This window comes from Chelonoidis abingdonii, chromosome 9 (assembly GCF_003597395.2).
Source record: "Chelonoidis abingdonii isolate Lonesome George chromosome 9, CheloAbing_2.0, whole genome shotgun sequence".
Taxonomy (NCBI): domain Eukaryota; kingdom Metazoa; phylum Chordata; order Testudines; family Testudinidae; genus Chelonoidis; species Chelonoidis abingdonii.
This window is the reverse complement of record NC_133777.1, coordinates 45,882,273-45,902,109: the sequence shown is the minus strand read 5'-3', so window position 1 is coordinate 45,902,109 and position 19,837 is coordinate 45,882,273. Positions and strand designations below refer to the sequence as shown.

At 49.4% G+C, this 19,837-nt stretch overlaps 1 protein-coding gene across 1 annotated transcript in view; it reads left to right on the top strand.

Moving 5' to 3' along the window:
- HCN4 (hyperpolarization activated cyclic nucleotide gated potassium channel 4) overlaps window positions 1-19,837 on the top strand; it is a 161,108-nt gene that overhangs the window by 39,148 nt on the left and 102,123 nt on the right. Inside the window, exon 2 of the mRNA XM_032789147.2 lies at window positions 180-603. Coding sequence (XP_032645038.1) covers window positions 180-603 — 424 coding nt within the window. The remainder of the gene's footprint in view (window positions 1-179; window positions 604-19,837) is intronic.

Below are 19,837 nucleotides of genomic sequence, written 5' to 3'. Positions count from 1 at the left end.
CCTCTTTACATTAAGTACCTAAATACAGTGGTCACTGGTGTGCCCTAGACATACCTCTGACAGGCGAGCAGGGTGTGAGGAAGCTAATAACAGTACAGTTTTATAAAGCAGATGACTTGGTCTCTCTTGCCCTGGGGCACCTCCTTTGGCTGATATCCTGTCTCTGTCTCACTGTATAGGTTCTACTGGGATCTGACCATGCTGCTCCTGATGGTGGGAAACCTGATCATTATCCCTGTGGGCATCACTTTCTTCAAGGATGAGAACACCACCCCATGGATCGTTTTCAATGTGGTTTCAGACACCTTTTTCCTCATCGACCTAGTTCTCAACTTCCGGACCGGCATCGTGGTAGAGGATAACACAGAGATCATCCTTGACCCCCAACGAATTAAGATGAAGTACCTGAAGAGCTGGTTTGTGGTGGATTTTATTTCCTCCATCCCCGTGGACTACATCTTCCTGATCGTGGAGACCCGTATCGACTCGGAGGTTTACAAGACTGCCCGGGCTCTGCGCATTGTGCGTTTCACCAAAATCCTCAGCCTCTTGCGCCTGCTGAGGCTCTCAAGGCTCATCCGCTACATCCACCAATGGGAGGAGGTGAGCAGAGGCTGTGTTTCATGTGCACTAGGGCCCTAAGGCCCCTTTCCCCTCACACCAGGAGCGCAGTTCTTCTCCCACTTACAGTTGTGTGAGGTGGGAAGACTTGGGTTCTAGATGTGGCTCTTGGCAAGTTGCCAGGAGGACCCTTAACCTAGCAAAATTTTGGCACTATTGCTTTAGAGTGTACTGTCTCTTTAAGGGCCATGATATAATGTGGGATGAAGTTTCACTGTTTAAAATGAGAGTAAATTCAGGTTATCCTTCTGCACTTCATATGAGATTGTAGAGTAACCTCAAGGAGAAATGGATAGCCAGTCTGCCTGCTGGGGCTCTTTTAGAGCCAGAAAGCACTACCGGGTAAATAACCTAGGGCAGGTGTTCTCACAACACACTCAACGCTGAGTGTGGCCACTATCTCTTGCTGGGGGCCGCTCTGACAATCCTTCCTAAAGAAATTAATTAACTTTAGGAAAAACAAATAAATATGCACAGATACACATCCAAATTCCGACCTATCTCTGTCCTTATCTCCCATGGTCTTTCAGCAAGACCCTGCCCTAAGGAAGGTGGGTTGGGAACTCACCAGCTGCCTGCGGACTCTCAGATGCTTCATGCCCTGGCTGGGCGGGAGCGGGGGAGCTGATCAGAGGAGTGCCCCAGCAACCGAACATTGCACCTGCTTCCACAGATAACTGCTGCAGGCCCCATACACTGGTCCCTTGCGTCTCCAGACACGCTGCCCAGAATGCAAGGCACCGATACCTGCTGGTGGCACCAGCACAAACAGCAAAGCAGCGCATCTCACTGCCCTTGGTAACAGCTATTCAGGAGCAACAGCTGGGTGCTGCAGGGAGAGGCCACTGCTTTCTGGGAGGGGAGACTGAGGGTAAGGGGTGGGCTGTGACTCAAGCTGTTCGGGAGGCAGTGGAACCTTTACATTGTCCCCCCCCACTATAAACACATACATTTTTGGGGGGGATAATGCCCCCCAATTTCCATCCATACTTTGGAGATTGTCGTGGCTGCAAAAAAATCTGCAGGTGGCTGCATTTGAGAAACGCTGACCTGGGGTATCAGCCTCTCTTCAGGTGCCTGCACAGACACAGACATTCATTACATGCTTATCTCTTGAGTAAACAGCTTGGTGATGTATTTATAAACTGCCAGCTTTTCTAAATTCTCAAACGCCATGTTCAGGGGAAAAAGAAAGCCAGACAATCTGCTGGCAAGCAGGCACTGCTTGGTGATGGGGAGAAATCTAACAATCTGGCACAGCCTGATAGCTCCTAGCACCTCCCTGGCCCTGCAAGGAAATTCCAATATATGGATGTTGAAACTCTGGTTCCCAGGTTGGTTTGATTGGAGCCCCCTGTCTTGGCTATGGCCCAAGAACTGATCACCTCCCAGTTCCCTGCTCCCTCCACAGGAGCAGGGAAGGAGCTCCCTATATTTATACCCATGTCTCAGGAGCACATCTGCAGTGGAGGAAAGGCTGGTCAAGTGTCATGCATTTTTTCTCTTTTCTGTACCCCAGCTAGTCCTGGGTTCCCCAGTTTTGGGAGCACTGATTTTATGCAATTGTGCCATTTCCTGTCCTGCTCTCCACAGTGGCATGGCTAAGAAGGGAGGGTCCTCAGTCACTATGAAATCCCTGGGGTTAATCTGTGTGTTCTTAATAATAATAATTTGTATTAGAGTAGTGCCAAAGGTCCCCAATCAAGATCAGAGCCCCATTGTGCTTGGCACTGTGTGGGGACACAGTAAGGGGCAGTCACCCCAAGTAGTTTGTAAATAGACAAGACAGATGAAAGTAGGGAAGAGAAGCAGAGGCATGGGGGATTAGTGGGGAGTGGCTTTCCCCAGGTCACACAGCAGGTCAGAAGCAGAGCTGGAAACAGAATCCAGGCCTCCTAGTTCCAATCAGAGAACAGAAACAATACCATGTGAATTAGGTGACCAAACACACAATAATGAACTGTGAGTAGATGAAGCGAACGAATCCATAGCCTGAAAATTGTCTATCCAAAACTATTCATTAATACTGATGAATAAATATGTCTGATAGGATCACAGTCCATTCACAAATGACTCTGGATGGGATTAATTCAGGCACAAATATTTGCGATGAGTAGAATCATAGGACTGGAAGGGAACCTTGAGAGGTCATCTAGTCCAGTCCCTTGCCTCATGGCAGGACTAAATATTATCTAGACCATCCCTGACAGGTGTTTATTTAACCTGCTCTTAAAAATCTCCAACGATGGAGATACCACAACCTCCCTAGGCAATTTATTCCAGTGCTTGACCACACTGACAGGAAGTTTTCCTAATGTCCAGCCTAAACCTCCCTTGCTGCAATTAAAGCCCATTACTCCTATCTTCAGAGATTAAGCAGAACAATTATCCCTCCTCCTTGTAACAACCTTTTATGTACTTGAAAACTGTTCTCATAGACTCATAGGTCAGAAGGGACCAATATGATCATCTAGTCGACCTCCTGCCAAAGCGCCACAGAACCCTACCTATCCACTTCTATAACACCTAACCTATGTCCGAGTTATTGAAGTCTTCAAACTGGGTTTGAAGACCTCAAGCTGCAGAGATTCCACCAGCAAGCGACCCATGCCCCACGCTACAGAGGAGGGCAAAAAAACCTCCAGGGCCTCTGCCAATCTGCCCTGGAGGAAAATTCCTTCCCGACCCCAAATATGGCGATCAGCTAAACCCTGAGCATGTGGGCAAGGCTCACACAGCCAGCACAGGAAAGAATTCTCTGCAGTAACTCAGATCCCATCCCATCCAACATCCCATCACAGACCACTGAGCAGACTTATCTGCTGATAATCCAAGATCAATTGCCCAAATTAAACTATTCTATCATATCATCCCTTCCATAAACATATCAAGCTTATGTCCCCTCTGTCTTTTCTTTTCTACACTAAACAAACCCAATTTTTTCAGTTTTCCCTCATAGGTCATGTTTTCTAGATCTTTAATCATTTTTATTGCTTTTCACTGGACTTCAGTTTGTCCACATCTTTCCTGAAATGTGGCACCCAGAACTGGACACAACACTCCAGTGGAGGCCTAATTAGTGTGGAGTAGAGTGGAAGAATTACTTCTCGTGTCTTGCTTATAACACTTCTGCTAATACATCCCAGAATGACGTTTGCCTTTTTTTGAAACAGTGTTACGCTATTGACTCCTGTTTAGCTTGTGGTCCATTTTGACCCCCAGATCCCTTTCTGTAGTAATTCTTCCTAGGCAGTCATTTCCCATTTTGTATGTGTGCAACTGATTGTTCCTTCCTAGATGGAGTACTTTGCACTTATCCTTATTGAATTTCATCCTATTTACTTCAGACCATTTCTCCAGTTTGTCCAGATCATTTTGAATTGTGATCCTATCCTCCCAGCTTGGTATCGTTCACACACTTTATAAGTGTACTCTCTATGCCGTTATCTAAATCATTGATTAAGATATTGAACAGAACTGGACCCAGAACTGATTCCTGTGGGACCCCACTCGTTATGCCCTTCCAGCATGACTGTGAACCAGTGATAACTAATCTCTGGGAACTAGTTATGCACCCACCTTACAGTAGCTCCATCTAGACTGTATTTCCCTAGTTTGTTTATGAGAAGGTCATGCGAGACGGTATAAAAAGCTTTACTAACATCAAGATATACCACGTCTACTGCTTCCCCCTATTCACAAGGCTTATTAGCTGTCAAAGAAAGCTATCGGGTTTGTTTGACATGAGTTGTTTGACTATCTCTAGCCTAGGAGTCTTTGTAGTGTTGAAGGAGCATGAATCTGTTCCTTTCTGTGTTATGGTTCTGCTGGTCCAAGAGGAGTTAAATAATTTGGCTGCTGCTTGTACTGAACTTGTTTAAAACATCAGCAATTAACAGCTAATCAGGCACACTCTTCCCTTGCTACCCTCCCATCTCACAGTGGGCAACTGCCCCTAATTTGAGTCTGATAACACGACCAACATGTGGTTTATTGCACCTTTGCTGCCAGCGATACTAAGCCAGGTGTGGCTACCATTGGCATGACATCTCCAGATGCTCTGGAACACTCCAGAGATTGGGCTCTCCAGCGAGGTGTTACACTGCAAGTGTAAGGGACAGATGGCAATGTATTGCCACTGGGGACTACAATGCAGAGCCCAGCAGTGCAAGCCCAGGCCTGTCTTTGGCACAGGGCTGAGCTGAAACAGCTGGTTCTCGGGGATGACCCAAAAGTAGGAAGGTTTCTTGGTTTTGGGTGGAGTGGTGAGAGATCTCCATGTTGGGGTGTCACATGCTACCAAGCAGTGAGGTGTTAGGGAGGCTTGTTACTCCCCCTCCTTGGGCAAGGTTAGTCTGTTCTGCTCACTGGAATCACTCAGACAGTTCTCGCATCTCTTACCCTGAAGTGCCTGCAGCTGATCTGTCTCAGACAACAAGTTCCCATGCAGCTGTCCCCACTGCGCAGGCCAGAAATGTACAGCTGTAGCACGGAGCCATGTGAGACTGGATTGGCTGTGGGGGCAGGGCGTGAGGTGGAGGGCTGGCTGACCAGAGAGAGACAGAACGATGTGGAGGGCGAGAGGGAAGTGAGGGTCTGTCTGGGTTGGGGCCTAGCTGATACGGGGAAATGGCTGGATGTATGGGCAGGCTGAGGAGAGGCTAACATGCAGTCACTCTCCCTTGTTTACTAGCCACCCCCACTGTCCTCATTCTGTCTCTCTATCTAGCCAGCCCCCTACATACAGAGCAGGGGTGTGGAGAGTAGTTAAGGAGAGGGTGGGAAACAGTAGCTTAGACAGAGTGTGCAGGGGTCAGGAGGAGGCAGGGTTAGTTCGTATGCATGGGCTAGTTAGGAGGACAGCTTGAGTGTGATAAGGCTAGCTGGCTGGGGGAGGAGGGGGGAAGCATCCTACTCTGTGGGTGGAAACCTAGTGTTGTGATAGAACAGTTTGATTCACCTGCATGGAGCTTGTGCCTTGCCTTCTGAGGGAGAAATTGCTGCTGCAGGGGGGGAAATAGTCACCTAATATTGAGACTTAAGTTCCTTCTGAGGGTAGGGAGTTCAGGCATCCATCCATAGCTCCTCTTGCCACTAAATGCAGAGGAGCTCTAAATTACTGGCCCTACACACACGGACATGTGTGCGTGCTTTCTATCCCGGCTCTTTCTCAGAGTCAAAGGGGTAGAACTTGTAAGATGTTCATTTCTCAAGTTCACTCTACTCCCCCACCCCCATTTGTTCCCCTCTCACATGTTGGAGTTGTACCAGCATGGCATGAATTCAGCTCCACAGTGAGTGTGGGGGAGAACCTTGTCAAAGACTGCAGTGCAGCAACGCAACCAGCCACTTATCCGTTCCTGTCAGTGCCAGAAGGGGCCATGGGCTCAGGAACCTGATGAACAGACAACCCCGACTTCCTCCATGGGCTTGTGAGATTAGAGCAGGGCAAAGGCTTCAACAAAGATTTTGCTAATGTTCACTTGAACTAAAATGTAAATTCATTCAGTTCATCGTAGTCATTTGTATTTGCTTTCTAAAAGTATTCCTGCAAACAAGTGTCCTGGCAGGAATGACTGTGGAAAGAGCCAGTTTTAAATAACTAGGAGAGAATATTCTTGGAAAGCAGATTTTGACCACTTAAATGCAAGTATTTGCCCTAGAAAACATGTCTTAAATTCCTCCGGTCGGGGGACAGAAACAAGACCATATGCCCCTGATTCCACCAGACAGGACCATTGTTGTCAACCTCTTATCTGTGCATCCAATCAAAAGAAGCAAGAGTAGTTCAGATTTTGAAAGTTAAATACAATAAAAATCTTTGCTCAGACAAAGTTGGAAATGAGGAAGAGGCAAAACTGACTGAATAATAAAACTAATTTGCTGAGCTTTGCCAGTGGCACCTACCCTAACATTCAGTACTAGTATGTAGTACCATGTGTAGACTTCTCAGTCATTTGAGGTCAAGGCCATTGTTTCCTTGGTGAAATTAAATGTGTAGCTGGAGAACAGTGGAATCTCCTTCTTGAGAAATCTGTTTTTAAACAGCAAAACAGCAGCTCTGGTTAAATTTTTGCTTTGGAGGAAAAATGGTGCTTTGATTACGATGGACTTTTCTATAGGACTCTTTTTTCGTCAAAAAACAAAACAATTTTTGCTTTTGGAAATCAAAAACTGGAAAAAAAAATTCAGGTTTGGGATTTTTCAGATTTTTTTTTTTAATTAAAAACATGAAAACTTCTGAAGAAACATTTAAATGACAACTTTTTAAAAAAGTATTTTCCCTAGGAACAAAAAATCTTTCCCCATCCAATGCTATCAAACAGGTTGGTGATCTTGTCCTCTGCCTCTGCTGAGTACTAGTAAGGGGTGTAAGTTTAACCTGGAGAATATACAGTTCTCAGGGTCTGTAACTTAATGTTATGGGTATCTCAGTTCCAGAAAGACATTGGCACATTTGAGGGACTTCAGAGAAGCCCAAAAAACATGCTTAAAAGGAGGGATCGGCTTGTGAGGAAAGAATAAGAGTGGAGAGCAGTAGCTGCTGGCTGGGCACCCAGCTCTGAAGGCAGTGCTGCCCCAGCCGCAGTACAGAAATAAGGGTGATTAATGTGAAAAGTGATATTCATTAATATCACTTTTCACAGCAGATTAGTGCCCCATTGCCATCCTTACTTCTGCACTGGTGCTCCCACTCTGGGCTGATAGCCAGAGGCCCACAGCATCCACGTGAGAGACTGCAGGGGATAAGGAGAGCCTGAGCCCAGGCTGCCTTCTGGTGTGGCTGGAAAGGAGAACGTGAGCTCGGGCTGCCTCCAGTGAGGGCTTGGTGGGGGGCGAGCCCGAGCCTGGGTGGCAGGGCTCTGGCTGTTCCCTTTATCCCCACCTCCAGAGTGTGCATGGCCCTTCTGCACAAGCCCCAGCCACCCAGGACTGACAGCCAGAGCTCTTAAAAAATAAACACACAGCTTGCACCTCCCTTGATACAGATGACTTGGGCCTAGATGACCTCCTGAGGTCTCTTCCAACCCTAATCTTCTATGATTCCATGATTCTATGATTCTCGTGCCTCCCGTGGGAGGCCTGCCTCATATTCTGAGAAGTGCTGCTCTAGAGAATGTAGCGCACGGTGCAGTTCTGCACTGGGGAGGGAGCAGATGGGTCAAATTATAGTGCTACAGTAGATCCTCAAGGTCCCAACATTGTCTGGGGGCCCCAGTTTGCTAGGTGTTGAAAATGACCTCCAGGGCATTGTTAATCTCTAATGTTCACTGGAAACCCCCACTGGAAAATCTGTAGCATGACCCAGGACCTTCTCTGAGGTCTCTGAACGAAAGCCAATCCATTGGGGAGAGTCTAGACAGTAGGCTTCCAAATTGTACATCCCTGCATTTCTTTAAATGGCACGATCAAGCTTTTGTTTAATGCCACTGGAGCAGCCTCTAGCATTCCTGCTGAAGCCCTAGTAACTTGCATTCCCACTGCATAGATTGACCAAGAGCCCTGGCAAGTGTTACCTCTGGAGGAAATCCTGGCCCCACTAATTCCAACTCCAACTGATTGCAGTGGGGCAGTATTTCACACCTGTACATGGTGACCTGCTGTTTTGACTTTGTAAACAAGCAGACTCACCCCTGCGGCGCCCCCTGCTGGTGTCTTTGGGGAATTGGCTCTGGAGCGCCCTCTGCAGGCCGGTGATCCACCTGTCCTCTGGCCCTGTGTCCCTCCCTGGACCCGATGCCTTTTGCCAGGGGGCTGCCCCCTGGCAATAACCCCTTTCTCTGAGGGTTTCCCCTCCCCAGGGGACCCCCACCCTCTATCCCCACTTTGCCTCAGTATTGGCTACTGCCCAGTCTCCATTTAGCCCCCACACCCTGGGGCAGACTGCAGTATCAGCCACTCATCATAGGCAAAGGGGTTTGGACCTGCTGCCTTTGCCTACTCCTGGGCTGCACCTTGCAATCCCCAGTACCTCTTGGCCTAATGCTGGGCAGCAACCTGGGGCTTTCCAGACAGGAGCGCCCCAGCTCCTCTGCCCTTCCCCAGCCCTGCTTCACCCTAGGTACCTTATCTAGCTCCCTGCAGCCAGGCCCTTCTCCCTCTACAGACAGAGGTTATGGCTACACTGGCACTTTACAGCACTGCAACTTTCGCACTCAGGGGTGTGAAAAAACACCCCCCTGAGCGCTGCAAGATACAGCGCTGTAAAGCCTCAGTGTAATCAGTGCTGCAGCGCTGGGAGTGCGGCTCCCAGCGCTGCAAGCTACACCCGTAGAGGATGTGGTTTACGTGCAGCGCTGGGAGAGCTCTCTCCCAGCGCTGGCGCTCCGACCACACTCACACTTCAAAGCGTAGCCATACCCAGAGAGAGACTGTTTTCTTCTGGCTTCCCTGGCCCTCCTATAAGACCTTGTTGCTCCGTTTGGGGCGTGGTCCCTGCTGCAGCCACTTCCCCTGCAGCCACTTCTGGGCAGGAGTAGGGGTCCAAACTGCTACAGACTTGTGAACGTGACCCCTTTTGGAGCAAAGTGTCATTTGCGGGGAATGGGTGCCCCTCTTCTACTACACATCATCACAACCTTCCTTAATGCATTGTGACTGCTAGAGATTGACATCTGTACCTAAGCAGAGTCCTTGTTAGAGGAATAAAGCTAATGAGGTCTGGTCTTGGATGTTGCCCTCAGCGGGAAGTTACGCAACTGTAGTGCAAATAAAACTTTCCACCTGGGCAATGAAAATACACAATTTCAAAGTGAATATCGTAAAAAAAAAAAAAAGGTTGTAATGAATTATAAAGAGCAAGGCAAATATTTGAATAGTTGCGCGGCTGCAAAGGTTGAGGAGGTTGGGATAGAGAAGAGAAAAGCAGTTTTACATTTGCTTTCTGGCAATATTTAATGTTTCTGTTATCAATGAGATGGGATGATAAAGAGAATGGATGGCTCCAGGGGCTGCAGAGCCATTTGTCTCTAGGTCACTGGTTCAGATCCAGCTTGGTAGTGAATGAATATTATATGCCATCTTGTGGCTGTTAGACTATTTATCTCTGATCAATTTTCGGCAGACACGTGTCTGTTACAAAGTCATCACCACAGCTGTCCCCGTTGGTCCCCAGGTCCCATTCAGTGGCAGCCTCTCAGTCCTGGAGCGTGGTCTCTCTAGAGCCAGGTGAAAGCACGTTGGTAAGAGGGTACAGGGAAGTTTGTCCTGCCTCTGCCTGGCCTGCAGGTCATCAGGGCTATCACACTGGCACCTTTCACTGGCACCAAACACACTGTGATTTAAGGACAGGATGATCAAATCTATCTAGAATCAGGTCCGTGTGCTATCTAGAGGCTGCTGTAGCCTGTCACTTTGCCGTCCGTAGGATTCTCTTTTAGACTACTTACTCCATATGACTGACGTTCCATTCCCAGTGCATTCTGGGCACTGTGATAAGGCTGCTCTCTTCTTGGAGAGCTCGGATCTATTTCCCAGCCAGCAGCAGCAGCTCCTTGTTCAAAGTCCATGCCTCCCCAGTCGTGGCCATTTTTTCCAGACAGTTATTTTTGCGTAGAGTTTTCTGCTAGGTTATATTCTAGCCCCAGGCTGTCGTGTCATGGTAACAGTGTCTCAGGTGAAGGAGTGCTGGAGTCCAGCCAAGGCTGGCTCCTGCTTTTTTGCAGCCCCAAGTGGCGAAGCAGAAAAAGCTGTGATTAGTGGCACTTCGGCGGCGGCTCTACTGCACCGCTTCATTCTTCAGCAGCAGGTCCTTCCCTCCGAGAGGAAGTGAGGGACCCACCACCGAATTGCCGCTGAAGACCCGGACATGCCACCCCTTTCCATTGGCCGCCCCAAGCACCTGCTTCCTTTGCTGATGCCTGGAGCTGGCCCTGAGTCCAGCACAGGGAGATTCGGATTCCAACCATGGTAGTTTCATAAGAGGCCTGTAAATAAGGGGGAGCCAGGTGAGCTAGCTATAAACTGTTCCCATAGATGCTACATAAGCTGGTAATGGGCCAGTAATCTACTGTACTGATGTAGCCCCATGGTGCTCTTGTCACACTGAAACCCATCATGTTGCCACATGGGGCATTGCTGGAGCACCCCATTGCTGTGTCTTGTGTTCTGAATTCCAGATTAAGCCCATGTGTAGCAGCATGAGCAGCTGAGGAGCCACTGGTAACCCTGTAACTAATGTGGAGAGAGTCCAATGAGCACAGAGACCAAGATGGTCAAGGCTTGATGGGTATCTGCTGAGATGCATGGAAGCAGCTGAGATTCAGACCTACGTGGGCCTGTGCTAGGCAGTTGAGAAGGTCTCCATTCTCAGTGGCATTGGGAAACTGTCGTAAGGTACAAACCAGCTCAAGCAGTCCATGTGCCACAGCAAACCTGCCAAAGAAGATCAGTGCAGACCTCTGCTTAACCAGGGCTATGTCTTCTGTGGCTAAGCTGCCTAAAATGATTTGTACAGCACATATGTTAGCAGCTGCCAATGGGATCCTTTTGATTGAGGGTTTCATTAGAAACTGGGATGTTGATCCCACCTCCCTGGTCTTTCCGCTTGCAATCCATGGTATAGTGTTTGGGCAGCATGAGAGATGTGCTCAGCCAAACGTGCCAAGTGTTTCTGCCAGATGTGCCTGGCACCACATAGCAGATAAATCCATTTTACCTTAGCCTTAGCAAAGGGCAGCAGTGTAATTGCTGCCCTCAGAAAATGACAGTGAACCCACTTCCAAGAAGGCTCTCTGGATTGTAGTCATGTCAGGTAAAGAACATAACGAGACAGCAGGCGAGAGCAGAGTTTTCTCTCTGCTGCTTTATTATCAAATGAGATAGGTGGAAGAGATGGACGTTGGACCCACAAGTGAGGCAAGAAACCTGCCTGACAATTTCACAGGGCCAAATGGTTAAAAAGCAACCCCAGGAAAGGAGCTGTGTCTGAAATTGAACCTCACCCACAGCTAGTTGCAGGTGTGAGCCTAGAGGGTTTGGGGCTGTAATAGTAGGGTGTAGCAGCAGGGAACCACATTGGTTAAGAGAGTATATAAAACTGGGTACCTACTTTCCGCAGACAGGACACTGAGAAATGAATGGGAACAGGACAGAGAAGAATCATTCAACAGGGCAGGAAAAATAAAAATGACCTACTGCGATGGTTTAGGCCATATGTTCAGCAAAGGGGCATCTGCCCTCGAACCGTGTGGCCATGCATGCTGTGCCTCAACCCTATCCTACCTAGGCACGAGATCAGGTGGATTCTTCAGCGTACAAGCCACCACTGGCTGCTGTCCAAATTTATTCCACAGTAATGCACATATGCATGTCCCCTTCATGCAGTCCAGTACAAAGGATGGGTTGGGCAGTGGGTTAACGACTGAAACCCCAGGTCTTCTGGTTTGAAGGAGTGTAATGTAGCCCGTGGAATGCACTGAATCACTGCAGGGGCTCTAGACCTAGACAGCAGCTGCATACCTCTTGCAGCTCGTGCCCACTGTAGTGAAGAAGGCTGAGTACACCCAGGCCTTGCTGACATTGTTTGCTTGTCCCCAGACCTGAGATACTAGCATGGCCATGGAGTAGTTGTGAGCTGGAAGGGCACTGTGGGTACTGTTATGCAAGGGAGCTCCCTTAAGGGCAAGAGCTGCCTTTTCAAATATGAGATGCAATGGAGGGGAGGGGGCGGGGGGTGTCAGTTGAGCTGAGGGACCAGGAATCCTCCTATCTGCATGGATGGGTCAGAGGGCAATTGGTTGGGTAGTATGCCCAGCAGCATTGCTAACCATTTCTCTGCACACATAAGGGCTGAGGCCTGTTCAGTCCCCCATGGGGCTGTGGAGCACTGCTGGGTACATTAGTTGGGTTCCCCACTCAGGAAAGCACCAGCTGCCCCTCCTCTCTTGACCTTGTGCAGATGGCTTAGAGGATGAAGAAACTTGGTGGGTGCTCGTCCTCCAGAGTGCTTCCAAGCCATCTTTTGCCCAAAGCAATTCCCACAACACTCCTGGAAGTTCTGAACAGCCATGGTGGGGTGCTGTCTCCACAGCACACCCTGTGGGGGTGGGGGGGAAGAGGATAGAAAGCTCCAGCCCTGAGCACATTTATTTTTTAACCACTTCTTTGTCAGCACCAATATGCAGACATGACAGGGAGAGCCAAATGGCCCCTTTCCATTAGTTAAAGGGGGAAAATCACCCCAGGGGGTGCCGGCTTTGCATCTGATGTGACACGGAGTAGTGTGAAGGGTTGATGAGTGAAAGCTGTATTAATGAAGTTATTTTCTAAGTGCAGCTGTGGAAAGAGCTGTGGTGAAGACAGTTTCAGGACATGCAATTATCCAGTTTGCCAGCTTAATGCATTCAACTTAACCTCATTTATATGAAGTAGAAATCAATGTGTAACTTTTTCCAGGCTGCAAGTTGACATTTTACTTCTGCTTCTCTCAGAAAGATGAATTTTCTCAGCTCCCTCTTCCATGTCAGCCCAAACATATTACCCTGTCTCTGAGCAAAAAGGAATAACCTGAGGGCAGAAGGACAGGCTGGGGCCATTCTCCATGATCCTTTTGGCAACTGAGGCTTTGAATGTCCAGCATGGGGGTGAGGCCTGACAGTGCATTTACAACAGAAATCCAAGAGCCTTTCTCGTTTCAATCCACCATCACTTAATCAAGAGAGAGGCCCATTCTGTTGTTAATGGAGTTAATCATCAGCCCGTTGGGTATTCTGAGACCTCGAGGAGGCTCCCTTACCTGAAGCTCCAGCAGCAGAGCTTCCACACAGAAGCTTGGACCTTCTCTGCACTACAGCAGCATCTCCCACCACGAAGAGAAGCGTTAGTATCCTAGCAGCAATCCTCCTCCTTCTTTCAGTTAGAAACACAGCCAAAGCAAACTGCATGCAGCTGCTGGAGGGTGCTCTTCGGGATCCCTGGGCTAGAATTCTGCCACCAAACTGGAGAGGGTGCTTGAGGGAATTCCTTGCCTCTGGAGGAGTCATCCCCTCTCTGGATATTGCTTAGCCATCCCTGCCATGGATAGCTTCTCCCTGGCGATTGTTGCAATCCCCATGAAGTGAGTGGAATGGATCAGGGTGCACTAAGGGTTGGGGATTTTCAAAACACTTACTGGGAGAAGAAACCCCAAAGTTACCTCCCACCCACCCCCATCCGTCTCTTCATCAGATGACACATGCTGAACTCTGGGCTGTATTCTTCATATGCTCTGCACGCTATCGGGAACAAAGGATAACCCTTCCAAAGAGCCAGTTGGGTCCATGCTGCCACCCACCTCTTTCTTTGATTCTCTTCCAGCCAAGAAAGCAATTTTTGTTTAAATACAAGAACAAGTGACTGGGTTGCCCAGATTCTGTCCCTCCTCACTGCAGTGCCCTAGGGTTTATCCCACACTCCTGGCAAAGTTTTGTGGAAGCCCCTGGTTTCATGCATTGGCAGCGCATCACTGGCTAGTGCACAAAAATCCCAGATAGTGTGGCAGCCCAAACTCCTCTTGAGGCAGTGAGAGTCACAATGCATGACTCAGCATTTGTGCTGCTGAATGCTTGGCAGCGTCTGCAGAATGGACAATGGCAGCAGGTTGTCTGCTTAATACAGATCCCAAGCTGGGTCACTCTTCAGAGCTATTGGCTCTCACCTTGCTGGTCTCCACAGCTGATGTGACTTGCAGACTTCCATGAAATTATCAGGCTGGTCAAGGGCAAAATGCTTCATTTTCTAAAAGGAAAAAATGATGTTTTGTTTGTTTGGACAGTGGAAAATGGCAAAGATCTACCCTGCAGAGCACAATAGCAAATGTCCACCTGCTGAAGTGCAGGTAAATGGATCATCACCATTTTCTCCAGGAAGGTCTCCTCCCATGTTTTATGGGAAAAGCCAGAAATCAGAACTGACCAGAGGAAATCTGCCTGTTGGTGAAAGGCATGAAAATAGAGGGAGGCCTGGACTGAACACAGGAACTGAGTTCTTACATCAGTCCATGAATGTCAAGGCCTCAGTTTCCCTATCAGTAGAACAGAGTTAACAATAGCTGAACTACTTCACGTGGGGCTTGAGAGGTTTAGGATAGCTAATGTTTGCAAAGCATCTTGGAGTCAGAGGACCAGAATCTGTCCTGATCTGCATTCTGAGCAATCCAGCTCAGATACTATTTCAAAATACAATTATCCCTGTGTCGCTCTTTGACCAGCCATGCACCTCTTATCTCCTCACTCTAGAAAGACAGTCCTAGGCTAAGCTAAGGCCTATATATCCCTCTGTTCCACACTTATTGTCTCCTGTGTCCCCACATTGTATTGCAAACCTGCAGAAGCACCATCCAGTGGCATCTTTTACCTCCTCTTCCTTGATTTATTTACTTTGCTGACCATGGAGAGACTCATTAGCTCAAGATCCTAGAACATGATTGTGTCACCAAACTTCATGGCCACTGTCCGCTAAGGGGCAGTAATTACAACAGTGACAATGACACAGCAAGGAGATAGGCAGAGTGGTTTTGGAAAGGAGTGATGGACTGGTAACAATGATATTCAACAATTCCAGGGCTAGAAGGGTCCACTGTGATCTTCTTGTCCAGGGGTTCCCAAACTTGGTTTGTGGCTTGTTCAGGGTAAGCCTCTGGCGGGCCGCGAGATGCTTTGTTTGCCTGCCCAGCCACTGGGAGCTGCGAGCAGCTGTACCTACGGATGATCAGGTAAGCAAAGCATCTCATGTCCCACCAGGGGCTTACCCTGAACAAGCCACAAACCAAGTTTGGGAACCCCTGATCTAGTCTGACTTTCTGTACAGCACGGACCAGAGACCTGCCCCTAAACAATCCCCATTGGAACCAGAGCTGACTGTTTAGAAAAACATCCCATCTGGATTTAAATAGTGCTAGTGATGGAGAATCCACCCTGATCCTTGGTCAGTTGTTCCAGTGGATAGTTACCTTCACTGTGAAGACGATGCTCTTGCTGAATGTGTTCAGTGTGATGAGCTGCCTGTATCATTCCCCTACCCCAGAGAGTCTATGCTTTACAGATAGGCCTAACGAGGGCAGCTATGTTGTGAAAGCAGAGGGATTGGTGTGAGAGAGGGGAGTGAAAGGTTGTTCTGAGCAGTGGGGCATCTTGAGAGAAGGCGTGAAGTAAGCAATGGGGCAGGCAATAAAGAGATCGGTTGGGAGAGAGACTGTGGAGGTGCACAGGGAGTGAAGGATGAAACAAGGGCAGAAGGGATAGGTAATGGGGGTTTGCACAGAGCCATCGAAGGGAGGCTGAGAAGCTAGATTCACTCCTCTGGTGGCTCTGCTGAAATCCCAGGTTTGGCACCAGTGATGAACTGGATCCCAGGAGTTCAGAGACAGAGGAAGCAGCAAAGGATTCGTAACAAAGGGGCAGGCCCAGTTGGAGTGGCAGGAGTGGAAGTATCCTAGTAGCTGGTGAGAGCAGGGCTAGGATGCAGGGAGGCAGAGATGGCAGCTCTCAAGGTGAGGGAGGACCAGGGCATAAGGCAGGGGATGGAGAAGGAAGGGCAGGTTTTAGAGCTGTTGGAGAACAGCTGACATGGCAAGAGCCTGAAGGTGGGGCAGGAGCCAGTGCTGACACTGAGTTTGGCGGTGGGGGTGAGAAACTCCTCTCTTCTGAACTCTGCCCAACGCTGAGGCGATAAGCCAGAGTCGTCTCCATCCCCAGCAGGGAGAGGCCAGGAGACTTTTTTCTCCATGAGTATGGGTCAGGGTCCTGCTCAGTCTCTGTCAGGGAGAGGTCGGGAGCCTTCCCCGGCTCAGGGTCTGGTAGACTCATCTCCGTCCCCATGGTGGAGAGGGAGGGAATCCTACAGCAGGTGGCTCAGAGAGAACCTCTCTCAGCATTGGTGGTGACAAGCAATCAAACAAGCAGCAAGGGTGCCTCCTTGTAAACATTGTGAGGAAACAGTGAGGATAATAGCTCATAAAGCAGCTGATAGGCCTGTTCCTCCCCGGGTCCCTGGAGAGGTAGAGAGCATTTAAGACGCAGCAGCTGTGTTTGTTTTTTTGGCTTTGCACAGCAAACTGCCCAGTATTAATTCCCCTTGATTTGCTTTGTCTCAGCACAGCCCAGTCTGGAGTTGCTGTCCCCTGAATAGGGTTGATTAGACGCCTCTCCTGTCTGTTTTGCCCAAACATCAGCTAATTCCTTTTTACACTAATGAGGTGCCAGGCTTTTATTGGGCTATAAGAAGTAATGCTGCAACTGTCAACAGTTAATTAGATAAACTTAGCACTAGAGAGGTCCCTAGGTGTCAGCAGGGCCAGCCAGCGTTCCCCAGAGCTGGGCCAGAAGCCGAGTCCTAGATCTTGGCGCCTCTGACCCCAACCACCCCAGGTTGGGATTTGCACAAGGAGACTGTCTCCTGTACCCAGCTCTAGTTAGTTATGGCAGGGCCAGTTCATCCTTATGGCTAAGCTCGGCACAGGGATTGAGGTAAAGATAGGTGAGTTTGTGCCTCTCCGATGCTGGGGCTCATTTGTCCCATGATGGAGATTAGAGCAACTCGATGGCTACCTTGACTTGTGCCCTGACGCATCAGCCATGCTTCCTGCTATGCCAAGGGGACTCCTGCAGAGGATGCTGTAGCGGTAGTTAAGCTGACTGTACACTGTCAGGGACTCTCCTTTTCTGGGTGATCTCCCAAGGGGCTCTAATAGTGGCTCTGTCGCCTGTTTAGGGACCCAGCACACAGATGCGTTTGGCTCCATGTGTTTGCCCTGTCATCCCTTCTCTCCTGCACCTGAGTCCTAGCTGGAGATGCACAAAGGATGATTCTTCTTCTGACTCATTGCTTCTGGCAGAAACACTACAGGGGCCTGGGGTGATCCACCAGCCAGGTTGTTCCCACTAAGACTGGGGTCCTCTGTGGCCACTCCATGCCCTGGGTTGACAAGTGAGGTGACTGCTTGTGTGTGGCTGATGAGAAAAGGATGGGCCAGGTAGAAGGAGTGCAGCAATGTATGGTTAGAGAGTATTATGTCTTCCCTGGTGGTCTCTCCTCTTCCTGGAAGGGTTTGTTGGCCTTGTCTCACATGGCAAGATAGAGCAGCTCATTGCTCCTCCCTCTGCACAGCGAACACGTACTCTATGAAATATCTTTGCTCTACCACATCCCTGCCAGGACGTATAAACCCCTTTGTGACATGGCTGCCTGAGCTGACCTTCCTGCAGTCAGTGAATAGCCCTGCGCTCAGTGCAGAGGGGGACATATAGGAATGAATGCCAACGTCTGAAGGAAATTGTCAGGGCATGTGCCTGGACCGACTGCTTGAGACTTTTTCTTCCATTTCAACCCTCCAGCTCTGGCAGATGGGTCTCCATCCCTTGTCCAGGATACATCAGACACAGCTTCCAATTGTGGAGTGCAAAGGGAAAATTAGAGCTATGTGGAAGGCTGGACCAAAGAAGAAAAGGGAATGTAACAGTCTCCTGTAAATCAGGAGCCACAGAAATTAGAAATGAGAGCGGCCTAGTGCTTCAGGTAGCGCCTCCTAGTACAGGATCATTCCCTGCACTGTATTTCTGTGCTGTTTTCAGATGAGTTTTATATGGGTGGGACAATCCCCACTTACCCTGGGAAGCTCTCCCACAACCTCCCATTGAGTGCTGTGCTATCTTTCTTCTGGATATGAATCATAGAATATCAGGGTTGGAAGGGACCTCAGGAGGTCATCTAGTCCAACCCCCAGCTCAAAGCAGGACCAGTCCCCATCCCCAAACAGATTTTTGCCCCAGATCCCTAAATAGCCCCCTCAAGAGTTGAGCTCACAACCCTGGGTTTAGCAGGCCAAGGCTCAAACCACTGAGCTATCCCTCCCCTCATGTTGACTTCTGGTGCTCATTTGGGGGAATCTCCTGTTGTTTCCTGCCTGTGCCTCGGCCTGTCTAGGCACAGTTGAGGAGTGTATTGGTCCTGCTGGAAATAGGGTTTCAGGAAATGCTCTAGGAGAGGAAGCCCATTTTGCCACCATGGAAAAATCATTCCCAAACCGAAGGATGACAAGTCCTCCTGATCCAGAGAGCTGCGGACATGTGCAGATTGCAGGGCAGGCTGCAGCACTTCTGCTTTGCAAGCTTCCCATAACACTCCTTGTGAGCACAGCTGGGGATGGGAGAGCACCGTGGCAGGCTTTGGGGGAGCAGGATAATTCCCCCTCTCCTGGCCCCCTCCATGATCATTCCACAGCTGTTCAGTACGTAGGAACACCATCCATGCTAGGGAGAGAGAGATGCCAGCAGGCTTCCACCTTTGCTCCCTAGAAGTCCTAGGAATCTGGAGGCTGGAGCCTGGCTGGAGCATGTTCCTCTTGGGCCTTTGTCCTCTCCTCCCGCCTGGCAGCAGAGCATGCTGCAGAGCCCCACAGGAGATGGCGCCTCTAAAAGGACCCTTATCACAAAGTGCTCCGCTCTTATCTGCAATCTCCAGACGCCTACGTGCTGCAAACAGCATAACACTGTTGGCAGCTTGACTTACTTGATGGAGGAGAGAGAGCTCTCTCTACCTGCCTCCGAGCCCTTCTGCGGCTCCTGGACTGGCCACAATGGGGGGCAAGGAAGAGAGTCTCCACCTCCTTGCAGTGGCTTGCTGCACTGCCCATGCTGAAGGTTCTCTCCCTTTCTGTGAAAGCAGAGCTGGGGATGGAGGTCTGCTGTGCAGCGTTCAGGGCTGGGTGATGGTGTCCGGTGCACGCACGCTGCTTGCTGGCAGGCTGTGCTTGTCATTACAGACTCCTGCCCCTGGGCCTCATTGCTCATAGCACTATGTGCACAGCTACAAAGCAGCCTTGTGGCCTTATATGTCATGGCCTTTAGGGCTGGCTGACTCATGAGCAGGTGTGAAGGGAGGCTGAGAGGAGCTAGTGCTCCAGTCAGTTACTGGTGTGAGGCCTCTTATGCTTATTGGCTAGCTGTTCTGCCAGCCACTGTCAGGAAGAGTTGCCAAGATGAGTTCTTCCTTCCCAATAGCAGGCCATAGCAGTGGTCTGGCATAACTGCACATGGCCCAACACAGAATCCTAGAATATCAGGATTGGAAGGGACACTTCAGGAGGTCATGTAGTCCAGCCCTCTGCTCAAAGCAGGACCAATCCCCAACTAAATCATTCCAGCCAGGGCTTTGTCAAGCCTGGCCTTAAAAACCTCTAAGGAAGGAGATTCCACCACCTCCCTAGGTAACACATTCCAGTGCTTCACTATCCTCCTAG